This window comes from Aplidium turbinatum, chromosome 3 (assembly GCF_918807975.1).
Source record: "Aplidium turbinatum chromosome 3, kaAplTurb1.1, whole genome shotgun sequence".
Taxonomy (NCBI): domain Eukaryota; kingdom Metazoa; phylum Chordata; class Ascidiacea; order Aplousobranchia; family Polyclinidae; genus Aplidium; species Aplidium turbinatum.
This window is the reverse complement of record NC_137474.1, coordinates 602,276-628,928: the sequence shown is the minus strand read 5'-3', so window position 1 is coordinate 628,928 and position 26,653 is coordinate 602,276. Positions and strand designations below refer to the sequence as shown.

The 26,653-nt window shown below is 39.0% G+C and overlaps 2 protein-coding genes across 2 annotated transcripts; both read right to left on the bottom strand.

Annotated features, from left to right (window-relative positions):
* Positions 1 to 8,154: 8,154 nt before the first annotated feature.
* On the bottom strand, positions 8,155 to 12,539 carry LOC145766395 (3'-5' exoribonuclease 1-like). Its single transcript, XM_082578102.1, has 5 exons — positions 11,362 to 12,539; positions 10,817 to 11,024; positions 10,239 to 10,432; positions 9,190 to 9,304; positions 8,155 to 9,030 (listed from the first exon to the last, which is right to left on the bottom strand). The coding sequence occupies exons 1-5, from the start codon at positions 11,523 to 11,525 to the stop codon at positions 8,674 to 8,676; spliced, it is 1,038 nt and encodes a 345-aa protein (XP_082434228.1). The 5' UTR covers positions 11,526 to 12,539; the 3' UTR covers positions 8,155 to 8,673.
* On the bottom strand, positions 11,553 to 16,024 carry LOC145766393 (E3 ubiquitin-protein ligase COP1-like). Its single transcript, XM_082578101.1, has one exon. It carries the CDS (start codon positions 16,022 to 16,024, stop codon positions 14,075 to 14,077), a length of 1,950 nt encoding a protein of 649 aa, XP_082434227.1. The 3' UTR covers positions 11,553 to 14,074.
* Positions 16,025 to 26,653: the final 10,629 nt, after the last annotated feature.

The window sequence follows — 26,653 nt, the reverse complement described above, 5'->3', positions numbered from 1 at the left end:
TATTCCACCCCATAAGGTACATGGACCAAACTTGGTCAAAATGAAGTCTTATGTCAGGACATCACAAAAATATCAAATCTAACAATATTTTCGGGTGGAAAGGTGATGTAAGATGCCTTCAAAGTGACTTCCCTTAATGTGACCCCCTCGGAAGGTTTATTCCACCCCATAAGGTACATGGACCAAACTTGGTCAAAATGAAGTCTTATGTCAGGACATCACAAAAATATCAAATCTAACAATATTTTCGGGTGGAAAGGTGGTGTAAGATGACTTCAAAGTGACTTTCCTTAATGTGACCCCCTCGGAAGGTGTATTTCACCCCGTAAAGTACATGGACCAAACTTGGAAAGGTGATGTAAGATGTCATCAAAGTGACCCCCAGAGGGTTTATTTCACCATAGAGTACATGGACCAAACGTGGTCAAAACGAAGTCTTCTAGGGCACCACAAAATATCAAATCTAACAATACTCTCAGTTGGAAAGGTGATAAAAGACCTACCCAAAAGTGAATCTCCTCCTATAGTTTAATTTACTTCATCCCTTTCTCGAACCAACCTTGGTGTAACGAAAGTGCTATGCCAGGACAGTACGAATGGATTAAATTTAAAAATATTTTTATATAGGTTTTGATGAAATACATTCACAAGCTGTCCCATGATGCATGAAATGGAACTATAGCCTACTTTACAAAAAGTTTTTGTATAAATCATATTAAGTCAATCGAAAAAAGGCAACAGGACATGACAATACATGGCTTTGTAACACCAAAAACAGAAAGTACGTAAGAAGCATATAGGCTACAGTAGCCAGAAAATTGATCCAAGATCTTGATACCACCACTAAATGTGGACTTAATCGAACAACTGACTATCCAAATCAAAACGTTTCGAAATGAATCATTTGGAACGTTAATTTAGGCAGTAATGAACATTTTCCAGCTGCTACAATAAATAACCCAATAAACCCAATGTAGTAAATTTTTGTTTAATGCCATTTGCTTCATGTCTCCAATCAGTTATTGTAACTGTTCATTCATAAACAGAGATTGTTTGTGTAAATGTAAACGGTAACTCAATTGGTTAGCGCGTCACTTCTGGAACGAAGAAGCTTCAAGATCAATAGCGGCGCTGGTTCGACTCTCGGGGTGTGCGCTTGAGCAACGCACGTTAAGGGCTGCTCTCCATTCAGCGGCATCTAATGGATGGAATAATTCCCCGACAGCAAGCCTTCAACAATCGGAAACTCCACTCTGTCAATCTCGGTGACCGGGCCTGCGCCAGTGATTCAAAGCCTCTACAAGTATGCGAAACTGCCAGGATTAAGCTCTGCAAGAAGCTTTCCCAGTCCGAGGATAAAGATTCAATCAATCAATCAATCACTGGTGTCGCTTTTACTTTCTTCGTCTTATTCTTCAGATTCATACAATTCTCCTGTTATATACAGAGAAATAAAGACTGTACGAAACAATTGCTATTATGCACTACAGATATGCGTAACATACAATAGTAATTTTATTATCTTTTACAGACGTCTATTTTTCTTCGAATAATGCAACATTGCAACTTACTATTAACTGGAAAAAGTTCAACATTTATTTGTTATTTAGTGCACCCAGGCATTTTTCTCAAGATTGCAGAAACTATTGGTTATAGGTTCCTAAAACGAAACTTTACAGCCAGTTATTGGCTAATGTTTACAGTAAGAAAGTAAACGACTGATAGACCAGGAGAAAGTTTTATATTTATAAAGGGTAACCCAAGCGACATCCAATGCTGTTTACCTTCTTCTTGACTTTCCTGGATGAGATCAGATTCCACGCAGAGACATCTAAAGATGCTTTATACCTTTACCTTCAAACCACACCACTTTATAAGAACCTCCTTCTTCTTTCCAGCCATACTCTAGCAGCAACGTTGCTGCTTGTTCACTTCTAGTTGAAGATAACCACCATCTTGTGATGAGATGTGTGCGCCTTGTCTTCTGGAGAAGTACTCGTAAACAAAGTGGTAGAGTACTACTATCTACAGTAGCTTCTGGTATGCATGATATCTTTTCATTTTCTTTTTTGGGTTTGTAGCCGTCTAAAAACATTTGTAAACGGACTTCGTTGACATAATTAATTTTCTTGTTTTTGTACATGTTACACACAAAGTTCTCTATGGCGATGATAGTGTCTTCACTAATTTCTTTGTCGTGTCCGAGTTGGCTAAAAGCTGCCTGCGCTTCGTGGTTTCCTTGGAGTAATTTCAGCGGCCGCACTTTCCCTTTCCTGCTAAATGACGAGGTGTAATCAGAATCTGTAAAGGCATGATATGCAGGTAAACACTTGCAAATCGTCACTCCAAGTGCGGTAGGCCTATGCAGCTGGTTGATGTTGATGTACCGCTGCGTGTTATTGCTTTGCAAGCCAGCTTCTATCCATATCTTTAATGAAGGATCAAAAGTTCCATAGCAACCTAAGCCAATTACAAGACAGTCAGTGTCAGACGTGCGGATAACCACATTGCTTGGGGCTGGTACATCGCAGACAGCTTGCTTTATCTCTGTATATAACAGGAGAATTGTATGAATCTGAAGAATAAGATGAAGAAAGTGAAAGCGACAGCAGTGACAATGAAGAATAAAGAAACGACCGTTTACATTTACACGAACAATCTCTGTTTATGAATGAACAGTTACGATAACTGATTGGAGACATGAAGCAAATGGCATTAAATAAAAATTTACTGCATTGGGTTTATTGGGTTATTTATTGTAGCAGCTGGAAAATGTTCATTACTGCCTAAATTAACGTTCCAAATGATTCATTTCGAAACGTTTTGATTTGGATAGTCAGTTGTTCGATTAAGTCCACATTTAGTGGTGGTATCAAGATCTTGGATCAATTTTCTGGCTACTGTAGCCTATATGCTTCTTGTGTACTTTCTGTTTTTGGTGTTACAAAGCCATGTATTGTCATGTCCTGTTGCCTTTTTTCGATTGACTTAATATGATTTATACAAAAACTTTTTGTAAAGTAGGCTATAGTTCCATTTCATGCATCATGGGACAGCTTGTGAATGTATTTCATCAAAACCTATATAAAAATATTTTTAAATTTAATCCATTCGTACTGTCCTGGCATAGCACTTTCGTTACACCAAGGCTGGTTCGAGAAAGGGATGAAGTAAATTAAACTATAGGAGGAGATTCACTTTTGGGTAGGTCTTTTATCACCTTTCCAACTGAGAGTATTGTTAGATTTGATATTTTGTGGTGCCCTAGAAGACTTCGTTTTGACCACGTTTGGTCCATGTACTCTATGGTGAAATAAACCCTCTGGGGGTCACTTTGATGACATCTTACATCACCTTTCCACCCGAAAATATTGTTAGATTTGATATTTTTGTGATGTCCTGACATAAGACTTCGTTTTGACCAAGTTTGGTCCATGTACTTTATGGGGTGAAATACACCTTCCGAGGGGGTCACATTAAGGAAAGTCACTTTGAAGTCATCTTACACCACCTTTCCACCCGAAAATATTGTTAGATTTGATATTTTTGTGATGTCCTGACATAAGACTTCATTTTGACCAAGTTTGGTCCATGTACCTTATGGGGTGGAATAAACCTTCCGAGGGGGTCACATTAAGGGAAGTCACTTAGAAGGCATCTTACATCACCTTTCCACCCGAAAATATTGTTAGATTTGATATTTTTGTGATGTCCTGACATAAGACTTCGTTTTGACCAACTTTGGTCCATGTACCTTATGGGGTGAAATTAACCCCCTGGGGGGTCACTTTGGGGGGAGTCTTACATCACCTTTCCACTCGAAAATATTGTTAGATTTGATATTTTTGTGATGTCCTGACATAGAACTTCGTTTTCACCAAGTTTGGTCCATGTACCTTATGGGGTGAAATTAACCCCCTTTTTGGGCTTTTTAGGGGGCTCTAGGGTCCAGATCCACCCGGTGCGGTCAATCTTCCATACTTTTTGTGAGTGACATGGTTGACCCCAGTAACTTCAAGGGGTCAAACCTTTTGTACCTTATGGGGTGAAATCTTCTGTCGTAGGCTCCCAGACTATAGAGCTCGACCGATATCACTTTTTCAGGCCGATACCGATATTTATGAAATTTTTAGGCCGATACCGATATTTATCGGCCGATAAATATCAACTACGAAAAATTTGTTACCAACAAAGTTATTAAGCAACAAACCAGTCCAAGAAAGTTTATGCATTGCAGGCCACGGAATATCCGGCGGACATGACCTCCGGAATGACCTCGAATGTCTGCTGAAGCCGACTCATTGGTCGGTCATAAATGACCGCCGCAAAATTCTTGACAAAAATAGAGCTAATGCAGCAACAATATATTTTAGATTTGAATTGTTACAATTGTTTGTTTAACGCGAACAAATACGGAGCTGAAACAATAATAGTACAGACAATTGCTTTAAAGATCACATTAGAGTGGCGTGGTCAGCAAGCTGATGGCAAAAGTAGCCATTTTTACATCATTTCAACGCCTTGCAGTGTTGCCTTGAAATACAATTGTCTGAACTTTTCGGCAGGATGTATATTCTAATTTTAACAATGAGGATTATTGCGTTACATTGATCGTTTGTTAAAAAGAAACGTCACAGAGAAGCAAGTCTCAGCTGGCTTCCGCACGTGCTTAGGCGAATGTGGCGACCTTATTCACGCTGATACTGATAGAAATAGAATTTCTAGAGATAGAAATAGACAAAAATATGTCCAGTTGAGATATTAAATGTCCGCTGAAAGGGCCAGTCCGGTAGGACATGCTTTGACCGCCGGAAAAAAAGTACAAATTTCGAGGCCTGCATTGGTTGGCTGTAATTGCTATTTATTCTCTCAATGTAGCCACGTGCTGTGCCTATTTCTGACACCAGAAACGCATTCAGGCCTCGAAATTCGTTTTTGTTGACGGCGGACAAACGTGTCTGGTCTGAGCAGCTATCTCGGCGGACACACCAGTTTTAGTGTCGATCGTCATGCTTAATCACTTTATCTTGATAATTCTTCACCATTTGAGAACTATAGCTACGGTTTGGAAGGCTTTTTAAAATTTCAGCGAAGTCACTCTGAAAGGCTTTCATCGGACCAACGACGTGCGCTTGAAGAGTCAAAGCGCCGTGTAGCTGCTTAATACGCCGCATAACTGATTAACTTCCACCGAACGAGGTCGTGTGGCTTCTTGCGTCACAATGCTCTGGGCACGAATCGGAAAACTTCTACAATGACGCTACTATTTTCTTTTGTGCAAAGTTTCACTAGGCTTTTTTCTTTGGGTTTATTTTTGCAACTTCTACAATGACGCTACTATTTTCTTCTGTGCAAAGTTTAACTAGGCTTTTTTTTTGCGGTTTATTTTTGCATGTCATGTGAGCGAAAGTTAATTTTCCCTGGGCCTTTTCTTTCTTACTGTAATACCAAAACTTGACAAATTTTGCTGCACTTGCTGTGATAGCCTACTCGTATGATCTAATTTTGTAACGAACCTTGCCTTATCAATATCAATCGGAGATCAAAGCCAGACATTGTGACGTAAGACTTGAAATAAGTTGCGCGTGGTTAGTGTAGAAGTACACCGGTACTCCCATCGATTCTTAGCGAAAAATTCACCTTTGTTACACTGATTCAATGTCATCAATCGTTGAAGCAACGTAAAACTCGAAACTTTTCCTGCTTGAATGGAAGCTAAGGGATACAGTGTAAACATTTTCTAGATGCGCGCACTAGAATGGGCGGGAAATTATATTCTCGCGACAATTGTTCATGCTATGCAAGCACGTTTGAGCAACTTGTGTTTCTTCTAAAGGCATGTATGGCTGATTGGCTGGTTTTGAGTGTGCGTTTGCTGGCCGATGTTTATCGGCGAAAAATAGCCGATACAATATATCGGCTACACCTGATATCGGCCGATACATATCGGCTGACCGATATATCGGTCGAGCTCTACCATCTTCACCTTAACTCAAGACTTACGTTTTATTATCAATTTATACTGGTATCAAAAAGCATTTATTTGCATGGAAAAAGATTTATCTAAAGGAATTGATATCAAGCGTGGAGTACGCCAAGGATGTGTACTCTCTCCATGTATTTTTAATTTGTATACAGAAATGATTTTTCGACGCATTGATGATATGAAAGGGGTAAAAGTTGGCGGATTGAACATAACAACTTTACGCTATGCTGATGATACTGTTCTGTTGGCTGAATCACAAGAAGATCTTCAAGAAATATTGAACAATGTTAACTCAATTGGAAAAGAATTTAATATGAAAATTAACGCTAAAAAGACTAAATCAATGATAATCTCAAAATCACCAGACACTCCAGTACTCCAAATTATAATTGACAATGAAAATATACACAAAGTTAAATCTTTTTCTTATCTTGGACATTTAATAACTGAAGATGGGAGGTGTGAACATGAAATTCTAAGACGGATAGAAATTGCAAGAACTATATTTGGAAAAATGAAAAATGTTTTAATCAATCAAAGTTTAAATTTATCAATTCGTCAAAGAATATTAAAATGCTATGTCTGGTCAACTCTTTTATACAACTCTGAAACTTGGACGGTGTCACAAAAAATGGAAAAACGGATCGATGCCTTCGAGCTCTGGTCATACAGGCAAATTTTAAAAATGTCATGGAAACAAAAGATCACTAACGATGAAGTATTATCCAAATTTAATTCAAGCAAAATTCTCTTACAAATAGTCAAAAAAAGAAAATTAAAGTATTTTGGACACACAATAAGGCAAAACTCGTTACAAAGATCATTAATAGAAGGGAAGATAAACGGTAAAAGAAGCAATGGTAGACCAAGAATGATTTGGACATCAAATATCACTTAATGGACAAAATTAACTTATGAAAATGCAGTACGAACAGCTCATGGTCGAGAACAAAGGCGCATTGTATCCAACCCTCAATACGAGGAAGGAACAAAACGATGATGAGTCCAAAAATAACCCTCGGCCCTGAGGTTGCAAACTTACAATCCTACTCAAACTACAGCAATGATTGATGATAGCAACAGTCATTAACTTTTTACAATTTTTATGCCAGTGTTCAAGTAGTTAAAAACAAAAGTTTGCAATACCAATTACCTTTAACCAGGTTGCTTACAAGTAAATTTTTTTTGCACCCTCATCGATCAAGAACTGCATTTTTTCAAGTACCCAAAAAGTGATCTTGCCCATCTCTGAATACCTGGGTGTTCATACTAGCAAGTGAACAGTAACCTCTCAAGTACATGTAGTTCTACACAAAGTGAAATTTGCATGACTTTTGACTCTTTTTTAAAATAATGTCTGAAGACATATGCATTCCTGCAGCAAGTACGCACACCCAATTTATCACAACTTGACTGGAGGTGGGCGGTGTTTGTTTATGAAAAACCAACCGAGCCTAGGAGTCGAACCAGGATTGTAAGATTTGCAAGCAATCGCTTTACCAGGTGCGCCATCCCAATGCTACTTTGTCATGTTTCAGGTTCCTCTTCTTTTGTATTCATAAAGCTTTGGTAGAGAGTTTGCTTTGTTGAACCATAGAGAAATAAAACATAGTAACTTTAGCGGGTTTAACAAACTTTATTTTACACAGAATATAACATAATTAAATAAAATGAACTCAAACGTTTTCGACACGTACGTGTGTCCTCCTCAGAAATTAAATCTGCAATACATAAAATAAAAAATCGTAAGATAAATTTGACTATGCACTGTAACTGTAACGACAACTAACTGTAACTGTACGTCGAAAAAAATCATTAACTGTAACATCGTTACAGTTACAGTGCATAGTCAAATTTATCTTACGATTTTTTATTTTATGTATTGCAGATTTAATTCCTGATGAGGACACACGTACGTGTCGAAAACGTTTGAGTTCATTTTATTTAATTATGTTATATTCTGTGTAAAATAAAGTATGTTAAACCCGCTAAAGTTACTATGTTTTATTTCTCTTTTGTATTTGTAGGTGAATTTTTTTGTGTTCGTGGGACTAAAAGCGCCCTCAAGCGTTAAACTTTTGTTATCTTTGTCATGTTGTTGGAAATCTTAGATTGTGACGTTCCCCTCACCCAAGCGGATGACGCAACAATGGAAGGCACTCAACCACTCGTCGCAAAAATTAATATTTATTACAAAACAAACAATACTAGAAATATAGTGTACGTCATCAATTCGTCATAGACGAGGACGAGGGTTGCAGACAAAGATGATTATGACCTCTTCATTGGAAAGCAAGCGAAGATGATTAAAATGTCGTGGCGGGAGTCGGGACATGGATGCCAAGGGAGTGAGTTAGTAATTCTCAAAACGGAAAGGGAAATGGCGAGAGCAATGTGTGGGGTAAAAAACAAGAGGAAAAAGACTAAAGAGCTGATGGATATGCAAGAGATGAGTGAAACTATTGAACAACTTGCAAACAGAGTAAGATTGTATGAACTTAGGAGGGAGGAAGTTTTCGTCGAAAGGCTATGAGTTTGAAGATAGATGGAAAAAGGAAACGTCCAAAAAGAACAAGTGAAGAATGAAGCAGACAAAGTCGGACTGAAGGAAGAAGATGCGATAGGAGTCAAGACAAATATTGCAAGGATAGAATCCGCCACTAACAGAATTTGGATGATCGTGGACGTCAGGATGTGGCCAGTGATTGTAATGCGCGGGTGATATCAGTGATGCGTGACCGATCTTCATCACTTGATCCACTAGTGGGCGCATCTTCCAACAAAGGGTTGTCGGACTCACTTTGGAGGGCTCCGTGTTTCGGCGTTTCGGAAGCAGACGCGCTCATGCGTGACGTTTCCTTGGCTGTGATTGGTTGGAACTTTCCATTGATGAGCCTCTCATTGGGTTCAAAGACGGCGCCATCTTGTAAGAGTCTGAGGACGATCCTAGAGAGGTTCCTGGCATCATCCAGCCCGCAGTGCAGCCTTCCTTCAAACTCCATCCCTAGGTTGTCCAACATGTCCATGATGCGCGGCTTCTTGAGCTGAACCAACAAACTGGACATTAAACATAGACCGATGACGTCATCGCAGACACACTACGTCTCGAGACAAGATTAAACAAAGTAAAAGATTTTAGCCGAAAAGTTTGTTAAAAATAAAACAATAGAACCGGCCAGTCCTCTCACAACCACAAGTCTCACCTTGTAGAAGTTGCAATAAACTTTCTTGAGGTTGATCCACTTCCTGGCCCACTTCGGGTATCGTACGTCGCTCAGATGGCACTGGACGTTAAGGAAACCACTAAAGTCCCATCTCCTGTTGGCGGTTTCTTGGTTTAATATTCAGTTAGAATTAGACGTCATCAATCTGAGGTGTTGAAAGGCTAGTAGATCGCAGATTGCCACAATTGTTAAGAATGGCCAGGTTGCTAACGCTTTTTAAACTGACGCCATTTTCTTGTTTTACTGCGACCTACAGTACACAACTACACATTATACAAGGCATGTAAACCATTAGCAGAGTCCAAACATCATTATTCACAGACCACAACTAAAGTCAAATAAACGACGATGCAACACTAGAGAATTACCAAATATTGTCGAGCACTTGCATTGATGGCAGGCCTCTAAGCTCCCGGCGGTGGCCGCAGAGAAGTCGTTAAATTGCCTCCGAAACTACTGCGCCGATAACTCATCTTTGGTTGCCGGATTTCATAAACCAACATCTCTCTACTCCGTTGGTATTTCAAACTTTTTTCTCTTCACTCGCGTTCTCAACCTTTTTTCACAAGCAAGTCAAAGTTTCTCACACGCCGACAAGAAATGTTGCTTGAGAAAAATTGCGCAAAAAGGCTGAGCGTAGACCTATGCAGTAGACTCGTGTAGTTCTACACCTACTCGGGAAGCCTTGCAAATACAACTGCAAATATGTTTCAGGGCCTTGTTTTACCAATGAACGCAAAACACGATACAAATTAACGGATTTTTAAAAACATGAACTTTCAACACATTTTTATTTTGGCTTCAGAGCGCACAAAGTTGGCCGCTGGGAAGAGCTCTAGTCTAGTGGAACATGCTTGGTCGTTGGAAAAATGAAGGAGCTTAGAGGCCTGTGATAGTCATCTAAAAGTTTAAGATGAACGTTCCCAGTCAGCAAGGCCGTCCTCTTACTGTCTACAGACGGTGAATCAACGCAAAACAACTGATTTGCTAGCGCGGTCTACATTTTTTCAGTCCATGTATATTCTCACCCATCGGTGATGAACGAGCATCGCTTCCCATGATGGAGGTCATGACTCGCCAACCAATCTTCAAAGTTGTTGAGCACCACAGCAAACTCTTCCGCATCATCCACCTGTGTCTGCTGGATCCCGGTTAGCTCCCTGCAGAATGGGGTCAGGACGGGGTTCAGGGTGGGCTTGCAGTAACTATGAAACTCATCCAGCTGAGAAACAAAAGAAATTCTGTTGGGTCAAGAACATCTCCACAAACGCGGTTAAGATCTCCCATCAGACCTTGCAAGGAACCCATGGCGATGAGCTGCGGTTGGCCGACAATGATACATGTTCGTTAAATGTTGATTGAACAACCGCAACGATCCCAGAGGTCCACAGGCAACAAAAGTGACTTAAAACTATATTGTGGTAATTTGCTTGATCCTAAATTGGCAACTTTTGGGGTTAAATTTCATTTTAAAAAAAGGTAAATTCAATAAAGTTTTATGTGAGGCGACTTTTTGAAACGAGGGTAAAAAAATTGCGAAAGTTTCCTTGATGAGGTGGAAACAATGCGGACAGGAATCGTGTCACATTAACCGGCGATAACTCACGATGGTCGATGTTCTCCTGTCTATGAGAATAGCGGGAAACTCAATGATCTCGTGCACGTGGTCGGGTGGGGACGGCTCCTCGCATGTCGCCTCATAATCTATCACCACTAGGTGGCTTGGGTCAGAATCCGTCAGTTCTGGGAGGGTTTGCACTTTCCGCCTCTTATGATGATTCTTCAGTCGCTTCCTCAACACTTCCACGACTCCGCTGGAAGATAATATGAAAAATGTCAACGGCGTTCCTAACACCTCTCCCAGACAGTAAATCAGTCGTTTTTTACATCGGTTCAATGTCTGCAGACGTAGAATCGATGTATCAGACGTAGCGAATAAAAACAAACTGAACTGGATTGATTTACTGTCTGGACAGGGACGATCAAATACTTTTCTTAGTTTTGTTAAAGCCCTCAATCGATGATACCAAAAATCAAAGAAATATTTTGTTAGCAACTATGGTTTTAACAAAACATTTTAGAGAGAACTGAATCTGTTTCACGCGGTAACAACCAATCATAGACGGCCGTTGGTGTCAGGTTGGCGCCTACTTTGAGTTCAGTCCCGCAGCTTCCAACTGTCTCTGGAGTTGGAACTTGTTCATTCTGTTGATCTTCCCATTGATGCGAGACAGAGCATGGAAGACCGGATCCAGCTCCTCCGAGAGGTCATATTTACGACTCTTCCCGCGTCTCCGCGGATGGGCGGTGGCCATTGTTATGTCATAAACTTACACAAGCAACTTAGTTCAAAACAAATAAAAATAAGCGAGTTAGAGTCCATTTAAACAGGGTAATAACACAACACAAGCTATAACCAAGATGAACATCCATTCTGTAAATACTTTACAAAAAATTGTTTGATTTGAAATATATTTTATAAAGTTCTTCTCCAAACGATATGACGTCATCATTATTCGCGCCTGTGATCTCTACAAAGAACACCACTGACAATGGCATTTTATCAACAGCAGCAAAGCTGCATGTGTCATAGAGCCACATTTGCTTGTTCATGAAACAGCGCTTCTTATTCGTCGTCAGACCTCCACAGGCTCATATTGCCCAGCACAATGTACATTACAATGAGTTCGGCGACATTAAGCCGCAGGGACACTTAGCCAGCTATCAAGAAAAGTTAGAAATTACGTTGTTGCTCAGACCTTAGAGAGGCTAAGGAATAAGGATATGATTGGTTGCAGACAAGCTATCACCAACACTGCCTGGGCATCAGTTGTTGAGAAGAGTTAAAACTGAACAAAGACATAGGCGCCGGGTTTTGAAAATCGCCGGGGGGGGGCGAACTTTCTAGCCGACTGATTGCTTGCATTCAAAATGCTGATGTTTGTTTGTCAGCATTGATGTCTGTTTGCGTCTATATGCCATTGTATATCGCCAAGCTTTATAATGTAGGCTCAGGCCTTGAAATTCATGGCGGACATCGGACATGTCCGCCGTCACAGCATGTGATGTCCGCGGGAAGTACCAGCTAGATCGGTCATATTTGTCCGCCGAGAAATAACACAGGAACTAGCGATACAAATCGTCATTGCATAGCACGAACAATTGTTGCGAGAATATAATTTCCAGCGCATTCTAGCGCGCATCTAGAAAATGTGACTACTGTATCCATTAGCTTCCATTCAAGGAGGAAAAGTTTCGATTTTTACATTGCTTCAACAATTGATGACATTGAATCAGCGTAACAAAGGTGAATTCTTCGCTAAGAATCGATAGGAGCACAGGTACTTCTACGGTCTACACTAACCACGCGCAATGTAGTTCAAGTTTTACGTCACAATGTCTGGCTTTGATCTCCGAGTGATAATGATACGGCAAGGTTGGTTACTAAATTAAATTATACGAGTAGGCTATTACAGCAAGATGCAACAAAATTTGTTAAGTTTGGGTATTACAGTAAGAAAGAAAAGACCCAAGGAAAATTCACTTTCACTCACATGACACGCAAAAATAAACTTAAAGAAAAAGCCTGTGAAACTTTGCACAGCAGAAAATAGTAGCGTTAGTGTAGAAATTTTCTGACTCCTGCCCAGAGCATTGTGACGCAATAAGCCACACGACCTCGTTCGGTGGAAGTTAATCAGTTATGTGACGTATTGACCAGCTACACGGCGCTTTGACTCTTCAAGCGCAAGTCGTTGGTCTGATAAAAGCCTTTCAGCGTGCCCGTGAGACTTAATTTGTCCGCCGAGATAGCTGCTCAGACCGGACACGTTTGTCCGCCGTCAACAAAAACGAATTTCGAGGATTGTGGGCTACTTCAAATTATATGCTGGTCACTTTGGACTTTAGCTCTGAATACACGTAGATACTAAACTGAGCAAACAGCAAACCGCACCTCGTTATTGACACTCCCAAGAAAAAACAAAGCGGAAGAAATCAAGAAAAACGTTTTTCAATCATTGTTACTATGCTTCAACGGCACCATGCTGGTGTTTATCAGCTACCGTACTTCTGTTTCTTTTGTTATCTTAGGAGCAGCGCTCTTGTTGCAACAAGTACATCTTTTAATTGCGATCGATCCGCAATGAAGGTCAAACTAACGCAAATCTGAACTTAGAAACATTTAATTTAGGATTTTTTTTAAATAATTTGCGGGGGGGCAGCCCCCCCGAGCTAAATTCACGGGGGGGCGCCGCCCCCCCGGAGTCGGCGCCTATGAACAAAGATGTTACGAAACGTTACAATTTGTGTTTTAAAATGCAACAAATATATATGGAACAGTATAATAAAATGCAACGAAATAATTCACATGCGCTCGGTCGTGCAAAGATGTCAGCTGTGAAACGCCATGAATCTCACAATCTGTTACACTTTTTCAGCAACAAGCGTAATAAAAAGTGAACACAAATAGATCAATAAGTTACAGACAAAAACTAGAAGTGTGAATTTAAATACATTTTGACATACCCTAGATGTGAATAGCACCAAATGAATGGTTTAGTGATATTCTCAGTTGGAAAATCAAAATGGTGACAGGTCAGCAGTGTTTTGAATCATTAGCATCGTTTAAACTAGTAAGGACAAGTCAATACTGACAGTCTATAACCTTCAATTTGTCATCAAGCAAATGGTGTTGTTCTAAATAACTTGCCATCCAATAACATTATTACATCAAACGACTGTTAGAAAAGTGTGAAGTTAAACGTTTGAATTTCATTGTGGCATTCATATCCAGATCTGTTTCAACCTTCTACACATGTTCAAAAAATGGAATATGATGCAATCTTTCAACAATAGCAACTTGTTAAATCAATTCAAGAATTTTAATGGTTCCCTGGCTATTGGCCGCAGCAATGATGTTGCTGTTTGCTCGCCAAGCTACAGCACTGACAAACTCATTACTCTCTTCCTCATTCCGGTCACGGCCAAGAACACTCTTTATAACATTAAATTTATAAGTCAAAAGGGATTTTGACAAACCTTTGTAATAAACATAAAGTGAATTATTTTCACTCCCGCAAGCAATGTAGTCGCCATTCGTGGCAAGCCCAACAAAGTTTTTGTCGTTTGTGTGCCCACGAAACGATCTCACACACGGCGTCGTATTTGTTTTCCACAAACGAAGCTCACTATCAGTGGATGCTGAAACAATTTCATCCTTGTCCACAAACTTGGCATAAGAAACGGCTTTCTTGTGACCTCGAAACACAGATAGGGATTGTTTAGGATTTCTGATGTCATAATAATGCACAAAGTGGTCAGCACAGCCAAAAGCAAGATGGAACGCTGTGTGAGGATTGAACTGAACACAACAAACATTTGCCTTTGCTTCAATGCAAGCAACCGAGTGCTGCACTCCGCATGACCACAGCTTGACACGGGCGTCGTCGGAGCCTGATGCGAGCAAGCGCGGTTCAATGCTGTTGAAATCAACGCTCCAACACCTTTTTTCGTGTTCTTGAAACAGTCTGTGTTTTTGTCCCGAAAATGCATCCCATAAAGTCACAGAGCCTTCATAGTCACTGCTTGCCAACCAAGATTTGTGGTAATGGCTCCAACTGATACAAGATATCTTTGAGTTGCATGCCATCTGCACCACAGGGCAGTTCACACCATCAACAACATTGTTTACCACAGATTCATAATCAAATACCTTGATTTTCTTTGTCACTCCAGCAACAGCAAAATGATCACAATCTTTATCAAAATCAATGCTTGACACAATGCTAGACTGGTTGAGTATGTCACTGGCATAGCTTAATGTAGCAACGCTTCGAATTGTAGAAAACTGAGTAAATCTCCGGAGTTTACAACTAAAATCAGATAATAATTCAACACTTCTTTCATCGACCGGAGCAATTTCACTTAAACGAGTATTAAAGTAACATTGCTGTAAGTCATCAAAATGTGCATGCAACTGACGTCGGCGACGAGCAAGAGTTCGATTCAACGAGCCCTCTTCAATTTTACTTCGTGCAGACCAGCTGTTGAATGTTTCGACTCCTGTAGCAGCAGTGGATGTTGATGGGCCATTAGATGTGGAGGGCTCTCCAGACCCAGTAATGGGTTTTGGTACCAGCTGTTCTTTTTTAACATTTTCATCAACATCATCAGGAACCACCGAGTCAAGCAGTTTATTTTCGGAATCATTTTCAATAAATTCCTCCACTCTCGATATATCTGCGTCGACAACATTTAATTCATTGCGAACCTTGTCAAATGCTGCCTGTTTTTGCTTTTTGATATCATGAAGAAATTCTAGTAAAACTTGATTATGAGCAGTTGTACCTTCTTGCACAATTCTGCGACGCTTTTCATGCAATAATTTCAACATTTGGTCAAGATCTGATAAATTGAAATCATCTTCTTCTAAAGCGATAAATGACTGCCACTCCCACAAACGACTGTCCATTTTCATTTGCTTAGACGAAGCAAGCATTTCTTCCATTTTCAGTTTTTGTTTTTGAATGAGATCATTCAGCAAAAAGTTGGGAAAAATCTCATTTTTGTTTTGCAAAATTGTGTTGCATTTTGTGCATTTATTGCTAATTTCCAGGCTTCTCTGCAAACAACCATGACAAAATGTGTGACCACATTTGGTCATGTAAGCTTCCTCAATTAAATTAAAACAAATAGGGCATACAAAGTCATTGCTTATCATTCTAAACGTTCCAAGCACTGATGGTTGAAGCGGTTGGACGGCATCAGATGATGAAGATGGCTGTACTCCACTTCCACTTATAGTGCGTTTCATTTTTAATTTTAGTCAATAGCTTAAATACCTACAACCTATCAAAAAAATACAACAGCTATTATTACCATATATGGCAACCATAGTCTCTGGCACTACGGCCTCCTAGTCACTTGAGCATGAAGTTACTCTAACAGGGAAGAAAAGCTGCCTAATACAAGTAGCCTCTTAACATATGACTTTGTGTAGTAAACTGAAAAGATTCATTATCCCTTCTTAAAGATTCAATCAATCCAATCTCAACTGCGTTGTTCTGCCAAAATAGTACCGTAGTATTTAGTAATAAAAAGCCTCCATGAAAGGGTACTGAGATAGGAAGGGAAGAAACAGATGTCATAACTGGGGTTGCTAAAAAACTAATAGGCTTGCGTGAATTCTCTAAATAGAATATCATAATTGAAAATAAGATATAAAAGTTAAGGCTGTGGCTATATTTTTACATTATGTAGTCTAAATATTGCTTTAATCATCATAATCCATCATCGGTTTGTTCCCCACTAGGGTTAATAGCGTTGCCAAATAAGGAATTCTGCCCTAATTTGAGAAAAGTTTAAAGTTGTTGAAAAAAACTTGTAGGCCTATTTTGGAAATTATTTTTAGTCCTGGGCAAAGATCAAAACCCTAACCTTATTCCTAACTCTAACTACCTTCCTAACTTTAATCCTAACTCTGGCAACACCTGATTGTAACCATGCCAACAAGTGGGTAAAAATAGCCACTTTGAAAATTTAAATCAACTGCTGAATCATATTGCAATAAGCTGAATCATTTCAAACAATCACTGAAAAATCAACATTATAAAAAAATGTTTGAAGAAACAAAAAGTGACTCCAAGAAAACATGGAAGATCATTCATGAGATGATAGAGGGGAAAAGAAATTCGAATAATAAAAAGCTTCCTTCAACTATGACTATAAATGATAAAAGCTATAAAACAGATTCTATTGAATTCATTAATTTATTAAATAATTACTTCACAAATATTGGAACTTCAATGGCAGCTAAAATTTCAAATTCAAATGTAAATTTTGAATCATTCATGTTAAACAGAAAATGTTCTTCTTTTGGCTTTCCTGATATAAATGAGATAGAAGTATCTGATGCTATAAGGAGCCTCAAAGCAAATAAAGCTTCAGGCATTTTTGAAATACCTTCTAAATTTATCAAAATGGTTAATGTAATTATATGCCCTTTTTTAACAAAAGTACTGAATAAATGTGTCTTGCAAGAAATCTTTCCTGATGTACTCAAAAAGAGTCTGATAATACCTGTACCAAAAGTTAGTTCACCTTTACACTTTACAGATTTGCGACCAATTTCTTTATTGCCAACTTTTGCCAAAATTTTCGAAAAAATTCTATATAAACGGATGATGAATTTTTTTAACAAATATAATATTTTAACCCCAGCTCAACATGGTTTTCGTGAAAATGATTCAACAAGCTTAGCATTGACAAAAATTTATGATGATTTACTTTCTAACTTGAATGATCATAAATACACATGCTCGGTTTTTGTTGATTAAAGTAAAGCTTTCGATACAGTTGATCATGGTATACTTTTAAAAAAACTTCACCATTATGGCTTTCGTGGCAAGTTTTTAAACGTTTTAACATCTTATCTAACAAATAGAATGCAAAGTACAAAAATTAACGGTAAGAATTCTAATTTCAATGTTGTTAAATGTGGTGTCCCACAGGGGTCAATCCTTGGTCCCTTGCTTTATCTTCTTTATGTGAATGATCTTCCAAATGCATCTTCTTTTTCAACTACACTTTTTGCTGATGACTCAAACTTTCATATGTCAGATAAATGCCTGTCCTCTCTCCAAAAAAATGTCAATAGAGAAATAGAAAAAATTGATGTGTGGATGAAATTCAATAAACTTTCATTAAATTATAGTAAAACTACTTATATGATCCTCTGCAACAAAAAAAGTGCAGCAGAAAATTTTAGTCTGTCCATCAGTGGCCGATCCATCAAAAGAAATGTATAAACTATCTAGGTGTAACTTTGGATGAGCGATTGACATGGGATAGTCATATTATTAATCTTAGAAAGCAGCTTGCAAAGGTCTGCGGCATAGCATTTAAGCTGAGATACATTGCCCCTTTAACAGTATTACGGGCTTTATATTATGCTTTGTTTCAATCCAAGATCCAATACTCGATTATAAATTGGGGAAGAACAAACTCTACATTGCTTGCTCCACTACAAGTGTTACAAAACAAGTTCATTCGATCCTGCTTATTTTTGCCGAGGTCAACAAATACAACTGTTCTTTATCACCAATTTAATGTGCTCAGAATTGACGATATTATTAAATTAGAAACTGCAAAATTTATGTACAAATATGTGCACAAAATGCTGCCCAGGGCCTTTGCTGGCTGCTTTATTTTTGTAAATGAAATTCACCATCATAAAACCCGTCAGAACCAAAAAAATGATTTATATTTGCCTTCTACAACGTCAAACTCTGGTAAGAAGATGCTATGTTTTAATGGAGTGAAACTATGGAATCAAGTACCAAAAGAAATAAAAGAAAAGTCTTACAATGTTTTTAAATTTAAATATAAATGTTTATTAAAGAATTTGTACAATGATCACTCCTGAAACGTATCATCCGCTTATTTCTCTACACAATGTTTTTTTTATGTTGCCTTGTGTTATTCCAATGTTTGGGTGGCAGCTGACTTCTGGTGACCTTTTGGTCTTTCGCTGCCATCCTTGTTGTGCAAATTATTTGTGTTTATTGTCTTTTTGCTTTTTGTGTCTTTCTTTTTCGTCAACAAAACAAAAAATAAACTGAACTGAACTGCATTTAAAAAAAACTAAAACATATGATATTTGACCATTAGCAGATCTGTTGAAAAGCTAATTTGGGCCCAGTACCAATGACCTTTGCGCCCCAAATCAAACTGTTTTAAGATAAATGCACCCCATCCAAAGTATATGCGGTGGTTTTTTCAAGTTTTTGGGTCCTCTGGAAAGGTTACAGACCCCTAAAATCACTCCAGGTCCAAAAGTACCCCACAGACTCTCCCTGTGAATGCTACTGACCATTAGTGTTCTACGTCGCTTGTTTGAAGCTTTTGTTAAGCTTGATAAGACTTCCCATGTACAGTAGGTACCGGTAGTCTGTAAAATCTTTTTGAAGGTAGATGACAAGTATGAACAAAAGAATATATTTTATATATATATAGTATATATTGTGTTGAAGTCGATTCGAAATAATAAGAAATCAAAAGGATCAACACTATCAAAACATGCAACTGCCAAAAGTTTCCTAAAACTGGAAAGTCAAACTAGCCCAGTTGGCAAGGAAAATTCGTGAATCTGGCACCTTTTGGAAATTACCAGGTATAATTGTCGAACATTGCCAGGAGTTTGTTTTTCTTATCTTTATCCTGCAATCTTTATCCTGAAAGCGGACTTGAGCGCTATGCATCGGTGTACGCCTTCCGACGTACACCTGACCCACGCTGCAGCCGACGGCAATGTCTGTTTCCGGTTGTCTACTCTACTAGTCTACTTATGACTTAAATTTAGTACTACCCATTACTCGAAATCGATCACTGGGTAGAGGCAATTATCGTAAAGTTTCTTGCCCAGAGAAACAACAGCAAGTGCGGGTAGTTGGAGTCGAACATGCAAGCTCTCGACTGCAAGCCCAACGCGCTAACCACTTGGCCACTGCTGCTGCCGACAGCAGCAGTGGCCAGGGTTGCCAGATCCAAAATAGCTTTGCCTGCCAAATGTTTCGTAAAAACCGCCAAAAAACTGCCAAACTTTTCAGGGTTTCAAAAAAACTGCCAAAGTGTTAGTGCGGCTTGTCCTGTTAACCAGCAAGGCCATACACCATAATATATGGTGCTAAATATAGCTCTGATGGTAGCCTATATTGTCTTAATTTAACTTGATAGACAACTTAGTATGAATAATGAAACACAAACTGCATGTATCAAGCTAAATTAAAACAAACTTTCAATGGTTGTAGGGGCAGCCACATAGTTGGAGCTATCAAGTATCAACGAAACGCAATTAGAAGAAGGTGATAAAGACCAATTGGCCCGGGGGGAATCTATGGGGGAGGGCTGCTTTTCTAGCAGGTTTTACAAGTTTAACCTGCTTGCAATAGCATTCCTCATTATCAGAATCACTGGTAGTGGTATGTTAGTTCAAGTTTGTTTTCCTTGCTTGGCGACACAAACATTCTGTCCCACATATCTACTTTTTACAGTAGGCCATTCATTTAATGCATGCTTTATAACCAATCTAGCCAAAGTCTGAAAAACAAAAAAACTCAGTGTTAAACTTCAACATGTGAAAAGAGGACAATGCCAAGAAACACCATTGGTAAATATCACAAACACTTTTAAGGTTTAAGGATTTTCACAATGTTAATGGTATGAAGGAAATACACCTACACCTGATACCGTAACTTTACATGTCAAGAGGCTACAGTTATTAGCACAAATACATGGCATCTGCATTGACGCCCTCAACGTCTTGGACGATTGGTGTAGAAAACACAAAATACAGATAATTTTTGCGACCCATTACAAACGTGTTTTATATCTGGCATCAGGTCTTGATCGTCACTTACTAACTAAGGAACTTCCGGTACCAATTCAGCAGCTCAAGTCAATGAAATTCCTGGTAGGCTGCACAGTGACCGTGAGCTCTTCGAGTCAGTAGCCTCCCGTATAGCCTATAGGCTACCTGCATGTTCGGCCCAGCCAGCCATTCATACACAGTACCGTATGCCAAATACATTCCGGTTCAAATTTTTACAAGGTCTCTGGCCTACGCTATGCTTTCAACTCAAACGGTGTGACATCGCATCATTAACCATAACCTGTTAACACTTACTAGTCCATTGGCAAGAAAATAAATGTCAAAACGCATCCCTCCAGCTGTCCAGTCCAACTCCAATTTTGGTTGGTGACTGGCCAGCCGCCAGTGCAGTGCTTCCACTTTTGACAATTGATAAATCCTCTTCAGTTTCCCTTTTTATCCTGAAAAATCCCTTTTTCTCAGTCGGAAATCCTTCAAAATTTCCTTCATAGGCGAGGTTATTTTTGACGTTATTTAAGTTAAAAGAGGTGCCAATACAACTTCAAAGTTATTCTAATCTCACCTAAGTTACGTTTTAACCTGAAAGAACAGAAAATCAGTGAATTGAAGAAGTGGTACAGTATTCAAATCGCTACCAAAAACAAAACCTTGCAGGCAGTAGCATGGCTGATTTAGTTGACAAACCCAATCTGATAATAGGCTATTAAAGTTGCTGAATAAATTACAAAGGTTAGCTTGATTTTTTTCAGTAGCAACGGCTGTTTTTTTCGATCATTTGTCGGTCATTGACCAATTTTTTAGCAAAATGTCCGAAAAAAATATAGTCAATTCGGTCAAAATGTCCGAAAAAATATATAGTCAGTTCAATCAAAAAGGAAATACTTTCATCAGAAAAAATGACCAAAATAAATAAAAAATGACCGAATATTTTCAAGTCATTTTGGACAAATGACCGAAAAGTCTCAGCAAAAAAAAAGGCTGTGGCTATATTTACACTATATAGTGTAATAATAGCCTTAATAGTGTTGCCAGATAAGGAATTTTGCCCTAATTTGAGAGAAGTTTAAAGCTGTTCAAAAACAAAAACTTGTATTTTAGAATTTTTTTTTAGTCCTGGGAAGATCAAAACCCTAATCTTATTCTTAACTCTAACCCTTACCTTAACCCTTCCTAACTTTAATCCTAACTCTGGCAACACCTGATTGTGGAAAAATAGCCACTTCCAAAAAAAAAACACCAGGCAACGGTATGTCGAAGCAACGCTGTTTTATTAGAACAGTAACGCAGGCTACACAAAAGCAGCACATATTTTATAATAACATGGTTTAATTCCTTTGTTCACTGTCCAGCCAAAAAATCGCTTTTGTCAGTTAGTCGGTTCTGGGATATTTACCACCTGGAGTCCTGGACATCATTTACCAATTACCAATCTCATCTTTCCCACCCGGATACTAGGCCTATTCATGATAGGCTACTGACTCAGTCTGACTGTGTACACCATAGGGTACAATTATACATGTCGTACACACAGCGCTTAGCTAGCACTATTATGGGTGCAACTTAATTCGTACTCTGAACACTTGGTACCCTCATTTCGTACCCTGAAAACTAACTCACTCACTGCACTCAGTACTCAACTACTCACGTCCAATTCCCAAAATAGCGAGAATAGAAATGAAGTGACGGAAAGGTGAGAATGGGAAAGAGAGTGAGAGGGGGTTTAGGGTGGCGACAGAAACCAGCTGATCATCGTTATTCCAGTCGTTTTTAGAACTTTTGAATGGAAATATATATTGATAAAATTTTCTTTAATATTGCAAAAAACAACAATTCCCTTTTTAAGACAAAATTTCCTTGTAAAATTGTTAAAAATCCCTAAAAAATCCTTCCGATCTTCATTTCCCTTTTTTATCCTTCGAAGCGTTGAAAAATCCCTTTTTTGGGATAAAATCCTGCAAAGTGGAAGCACTGCGCCAGTGGCCTCTGGAGCTTCCATTTGATTAAATTAGGAATTCAGAGTTTCCAGACCATAAATTAAACTTTTTTGATGGACTTTCATTGATAAAAGTATTTGAAAAACTTTAGTGGTGAGTTGTACAGGTAATAATTACAAAAAAACGCAAAAAGATGCCAAAAAAACACTAAAGTAAAAACTGCCAAAAAAATGCCAAACTGCCAAACGCAATTTTCTCCTGCCAAACGCTTTCAAAAAACGCCAAATTTGTGGAATTTGGCAGGAAAACGCCAATATGTCAACTCTGGCAGTGGCCTATTGTAGCCACTGTCGCCGACAGCTTGTTTCTCGGCAGCCGATTGTAGCAAAAATTGACGGCGATAGACACCGTGTTTCGCCCATGAGGCTGGGCTGGGCTGGTCAGTATCGCACCACTAAAATTCATGCCACAATTCGACTCTAAATTTTTAGAGGTACCACTTTCAGAACAGCAAAAACGTATCAATCATCATGCGTATCATCATAGATATCTTACATATCTATACCATAGATATGTAAGATATGATATGTAAGATATCTATGGTATCATCCATTGCGCGAAGAAAGGTGTTGCCAGTTTAATTTTTTAAATTGTGTTTCAGTTTCAACAGAAATTTTTCAATTTTTTGGATGGTTGGTTTTCAATCTTTATTCTCGGACTGACAAAGCACAGTTGGCGGTTTCACAATTTGGGATAGGTTATTCCTGGTAGTTTCGCATACTTGAACTACAAACACAGGGTCGGTTACTGAGATTGGTAGAGTGAAATTTCCGATTGTTAAAATGTTGTTGCCGGAGAATTACTCCATCCACTACTTGCCACTGAATAGAGCAGTCGTGAAATGAGTTGCTCAAGCGCACATACCGAGAGCCGAACCAGCGTCGCTTGATCAGAAGTCGGGCCCTTAACCATAACCATTGAGCTTACGGGATTTCTAATTTTGTTGTTACATCTTTAACCCTTGAGAACAATGGAACCGTTGCTGGCGATACTATCAATGACACAGTAGTAGCGCATGCTTCTCAAGGAATGTTTTTATTTTGCGAGTTTGGATTACAACATTTAGAATTTTAGGAATTGCCAATTTAAAAATAATCTAATATTGAATAATATTCGATTGTGTGGAAGTATTTAAAGCACTTCCAGATTAAAAAAAAAACGCAAATGATTAAAGGTAAGGTTAGGGTTAAAATCTCCATGGCTCCCTAGTTTAAAGTCTCCAAATTTGAAAAACTTATATAGCCTACGATTCTAAAACAACAGATTTGTGAAAGCATTTGTAAGTTTAAGTCATTGGGTGAACTGAGAAGATGTTAAATAATGGTTAGGCTACATTGCAGTGACTAAAAACCAGCGTATTTTGCAAGCCGTGGCCAAGTGGTTAGCGCGTTGGGCTCGCAGTCGAGAGCCTGCATGTTCGACTCCAGCCACCCGCACTTGCTGTTGTTTCTCTGGGCAAGAAACTTAACGATAATTGCCTTTACCTAGTGATCGATTTTGAGTAATGGGTAGTACCAAATTTAAGTCATAAGTAAAGTAGACAACCGGAAATCAGACATTGCCGTCGGCTGCAGCGTTGGTCAGGTGTATGTCGGAAGGCGTACGGTACACCGATGCATAGCGCTCAAATCCGCTTTCCCGCAATGCAGGATAAAGATAAACAAACAAACAAACAATAGGCTACTGATGTGAGTTACAATATGGCCTAACGCTTTGCTGAGGTTTACAAAAACAAAGAAAATTGCAAACTATCAATCCCTACAGGCTACAACGAATTTGTTGGTAAAAGCTACTGTGAGCTACTTAATTAGTGGAAAACGATTTATCAACAACAGTCATTTCTGTTCACAAACAGGTAAACTTGAAAGCGCAAATATTATGAAGAAAGTACGGTATCCTAAAAAAGTTGTGGACAACAGAAGTTTATCACAGCTGGTCTGTCGAGATTCGGTGCTAAATCTCTATTGTTTTCTACACATATTCTACCATTCTACGTTATATTTACATTATTGAAGCCCACATGTCTAAAATCAGAAATTGGCTGATAAATGGTAATCGCTAATTATTTTGAACTTTGGAAACTTTAATCCTACTGTGCGAGCACTGAGCACCTGTCTTTGGACAGTTAAGAAGGAGCAATGTTCCTGACGTCAGCACTACCTTTCTCACTTTAGAACGGGGCGCATCGTATTGGTTTGGGATCCAGATACTAAAAACATCAGTTCGACACCGCTTGAAAGCGTTTTTTTAAAACATTTTTAAACTGGGCGGCCCAATGGGGTAGGAACTTGAACCTGCGGACAAATATAACTTGGACCCAATCGGAAAGACTAGTTGAGGTCCAATATATTTCCTCTTTGGTACCCAAAAGGGCCAGATTTGTCATTACTGGCTAGGTAGGCTACACTCTAATTCAGGGGCTTTCAACTTTTTTCTCCACGAACCCCTCAGAGCAATCAACGCAGCTTCGCGACCCCCCATAAAAATATTCAGCATATTTAATGCAGATTTAACCAAAGTTGATTCATGCCGACATCCTGTTATGTTTAGTTTTGCTGTTTCAATGCAAACTTTTGAAACGAAAAACGTCTTTTTGTGATGTTATTACGGCTTTTATTACATTTCCTCCGATTGTTATTTCCATTTTCTATCAATCTTAGCTAGATAGCCTAATAGGAGAGAATGAGAATAATCTACATTTTCACATTGTCACCGGTTGAATTTATTACAATCTTTTATGGATTTATTGAAATCAGTTTCAATATGGTTGGTGCTTCATCAATCAAACTGGTGAGACGTCGAAACATCCTGGTAAGATTGATTTCCCAAATAACTGGACATTTTTGCCCAAATTCGTAACGTTTTTTTTTTTCAGTGGGAGAGCGACCGCCCTCCCTGCCCCCCATGTCCTACGGCTACGTGCATGTGCGTGATGGCGCTAGAGAGTGCATCCATGACCTCGACCAAGGTCCAGCTGTGACGCGAATTTCATTGAAAAGGAACCGAAGGAGATTCAGTGTCAGTTTTGTTTCTTCAAAAACACAAATACTTACCATAACATAGGCCTACCAGCAGGGGAGCCGGAACAATTTTTGACTGGGAGGGGGGCAGGATTATGGAAAAAGGGCACTTTCGTTGCTGGAAGGTCAATCTTTTTACATTTTTAAGATAAGATAAAGCGATAATGCTCATCTATCAGCTCACTATCGAGTAACGATACAAGTGTCCGGTATACAAAGAAGGGCATCATGCTATGTTATAATGATGTGACCTACTGTGTTGCAGAATTTTGTGCCGTAAATAACTGAATATTATTTTTGAGGCTAAAATGAAAGATTAGGCTTAAAGCGAATAGCAGAAATTGTTACATTGCAGCAATGTGCAGTAATTTACATGACCTTAAAAGGACACCACTGCCCCCTGCCTCTCCATCAACAGAAAAAAATTAGGGCAAGGGGGCATCTGCTTTCCCTGCCCCCCCCCCCCCCCCCCGCTTCCGGCGCCCCTGCCTACCAGTAGTATACAAAAAGGCAGAAGCGACAAAACGCGCCGTCCGTGCTTGAAACTGAAATAATTTACCAAATACAAGGATTTGGAACGACTGCAACACATTTAAAAATCAAAGCTAACTTATTACAAACTGGTCACTGGGTGGCAATGTACGAGGATTTGTAGAAACGTTGGATGGACGATGGATGGGGGTAGGCACTTTAACATGCAGATATCCAATCCAGCACGAACCAATCAGAAGCTACGCTTTTCATGACGTCCTCAAGATTGCGTTTGGGAAGAATAAAGGAAAAACGCAAATTCTAGCTAAATTAAATCATCGCTTTGCCATCGTTTGGCTTGGCGCATTGGGTTAGGGCGGTAGTAGTCATTACAATGACGTGGGTTTGATTCCCACCTCTGCTATAGCTCTTTTTTCTTCTGTAATCACCAAACAAAGTTCAAAGTAATTATTAATTCTCTGGCTGAATGCTGGAATGGTCACAATAGCAGATAACGTAGATAACGTACAGATAACGTAGCATCTCATTGGTTCGTGGTTGGATTGGAT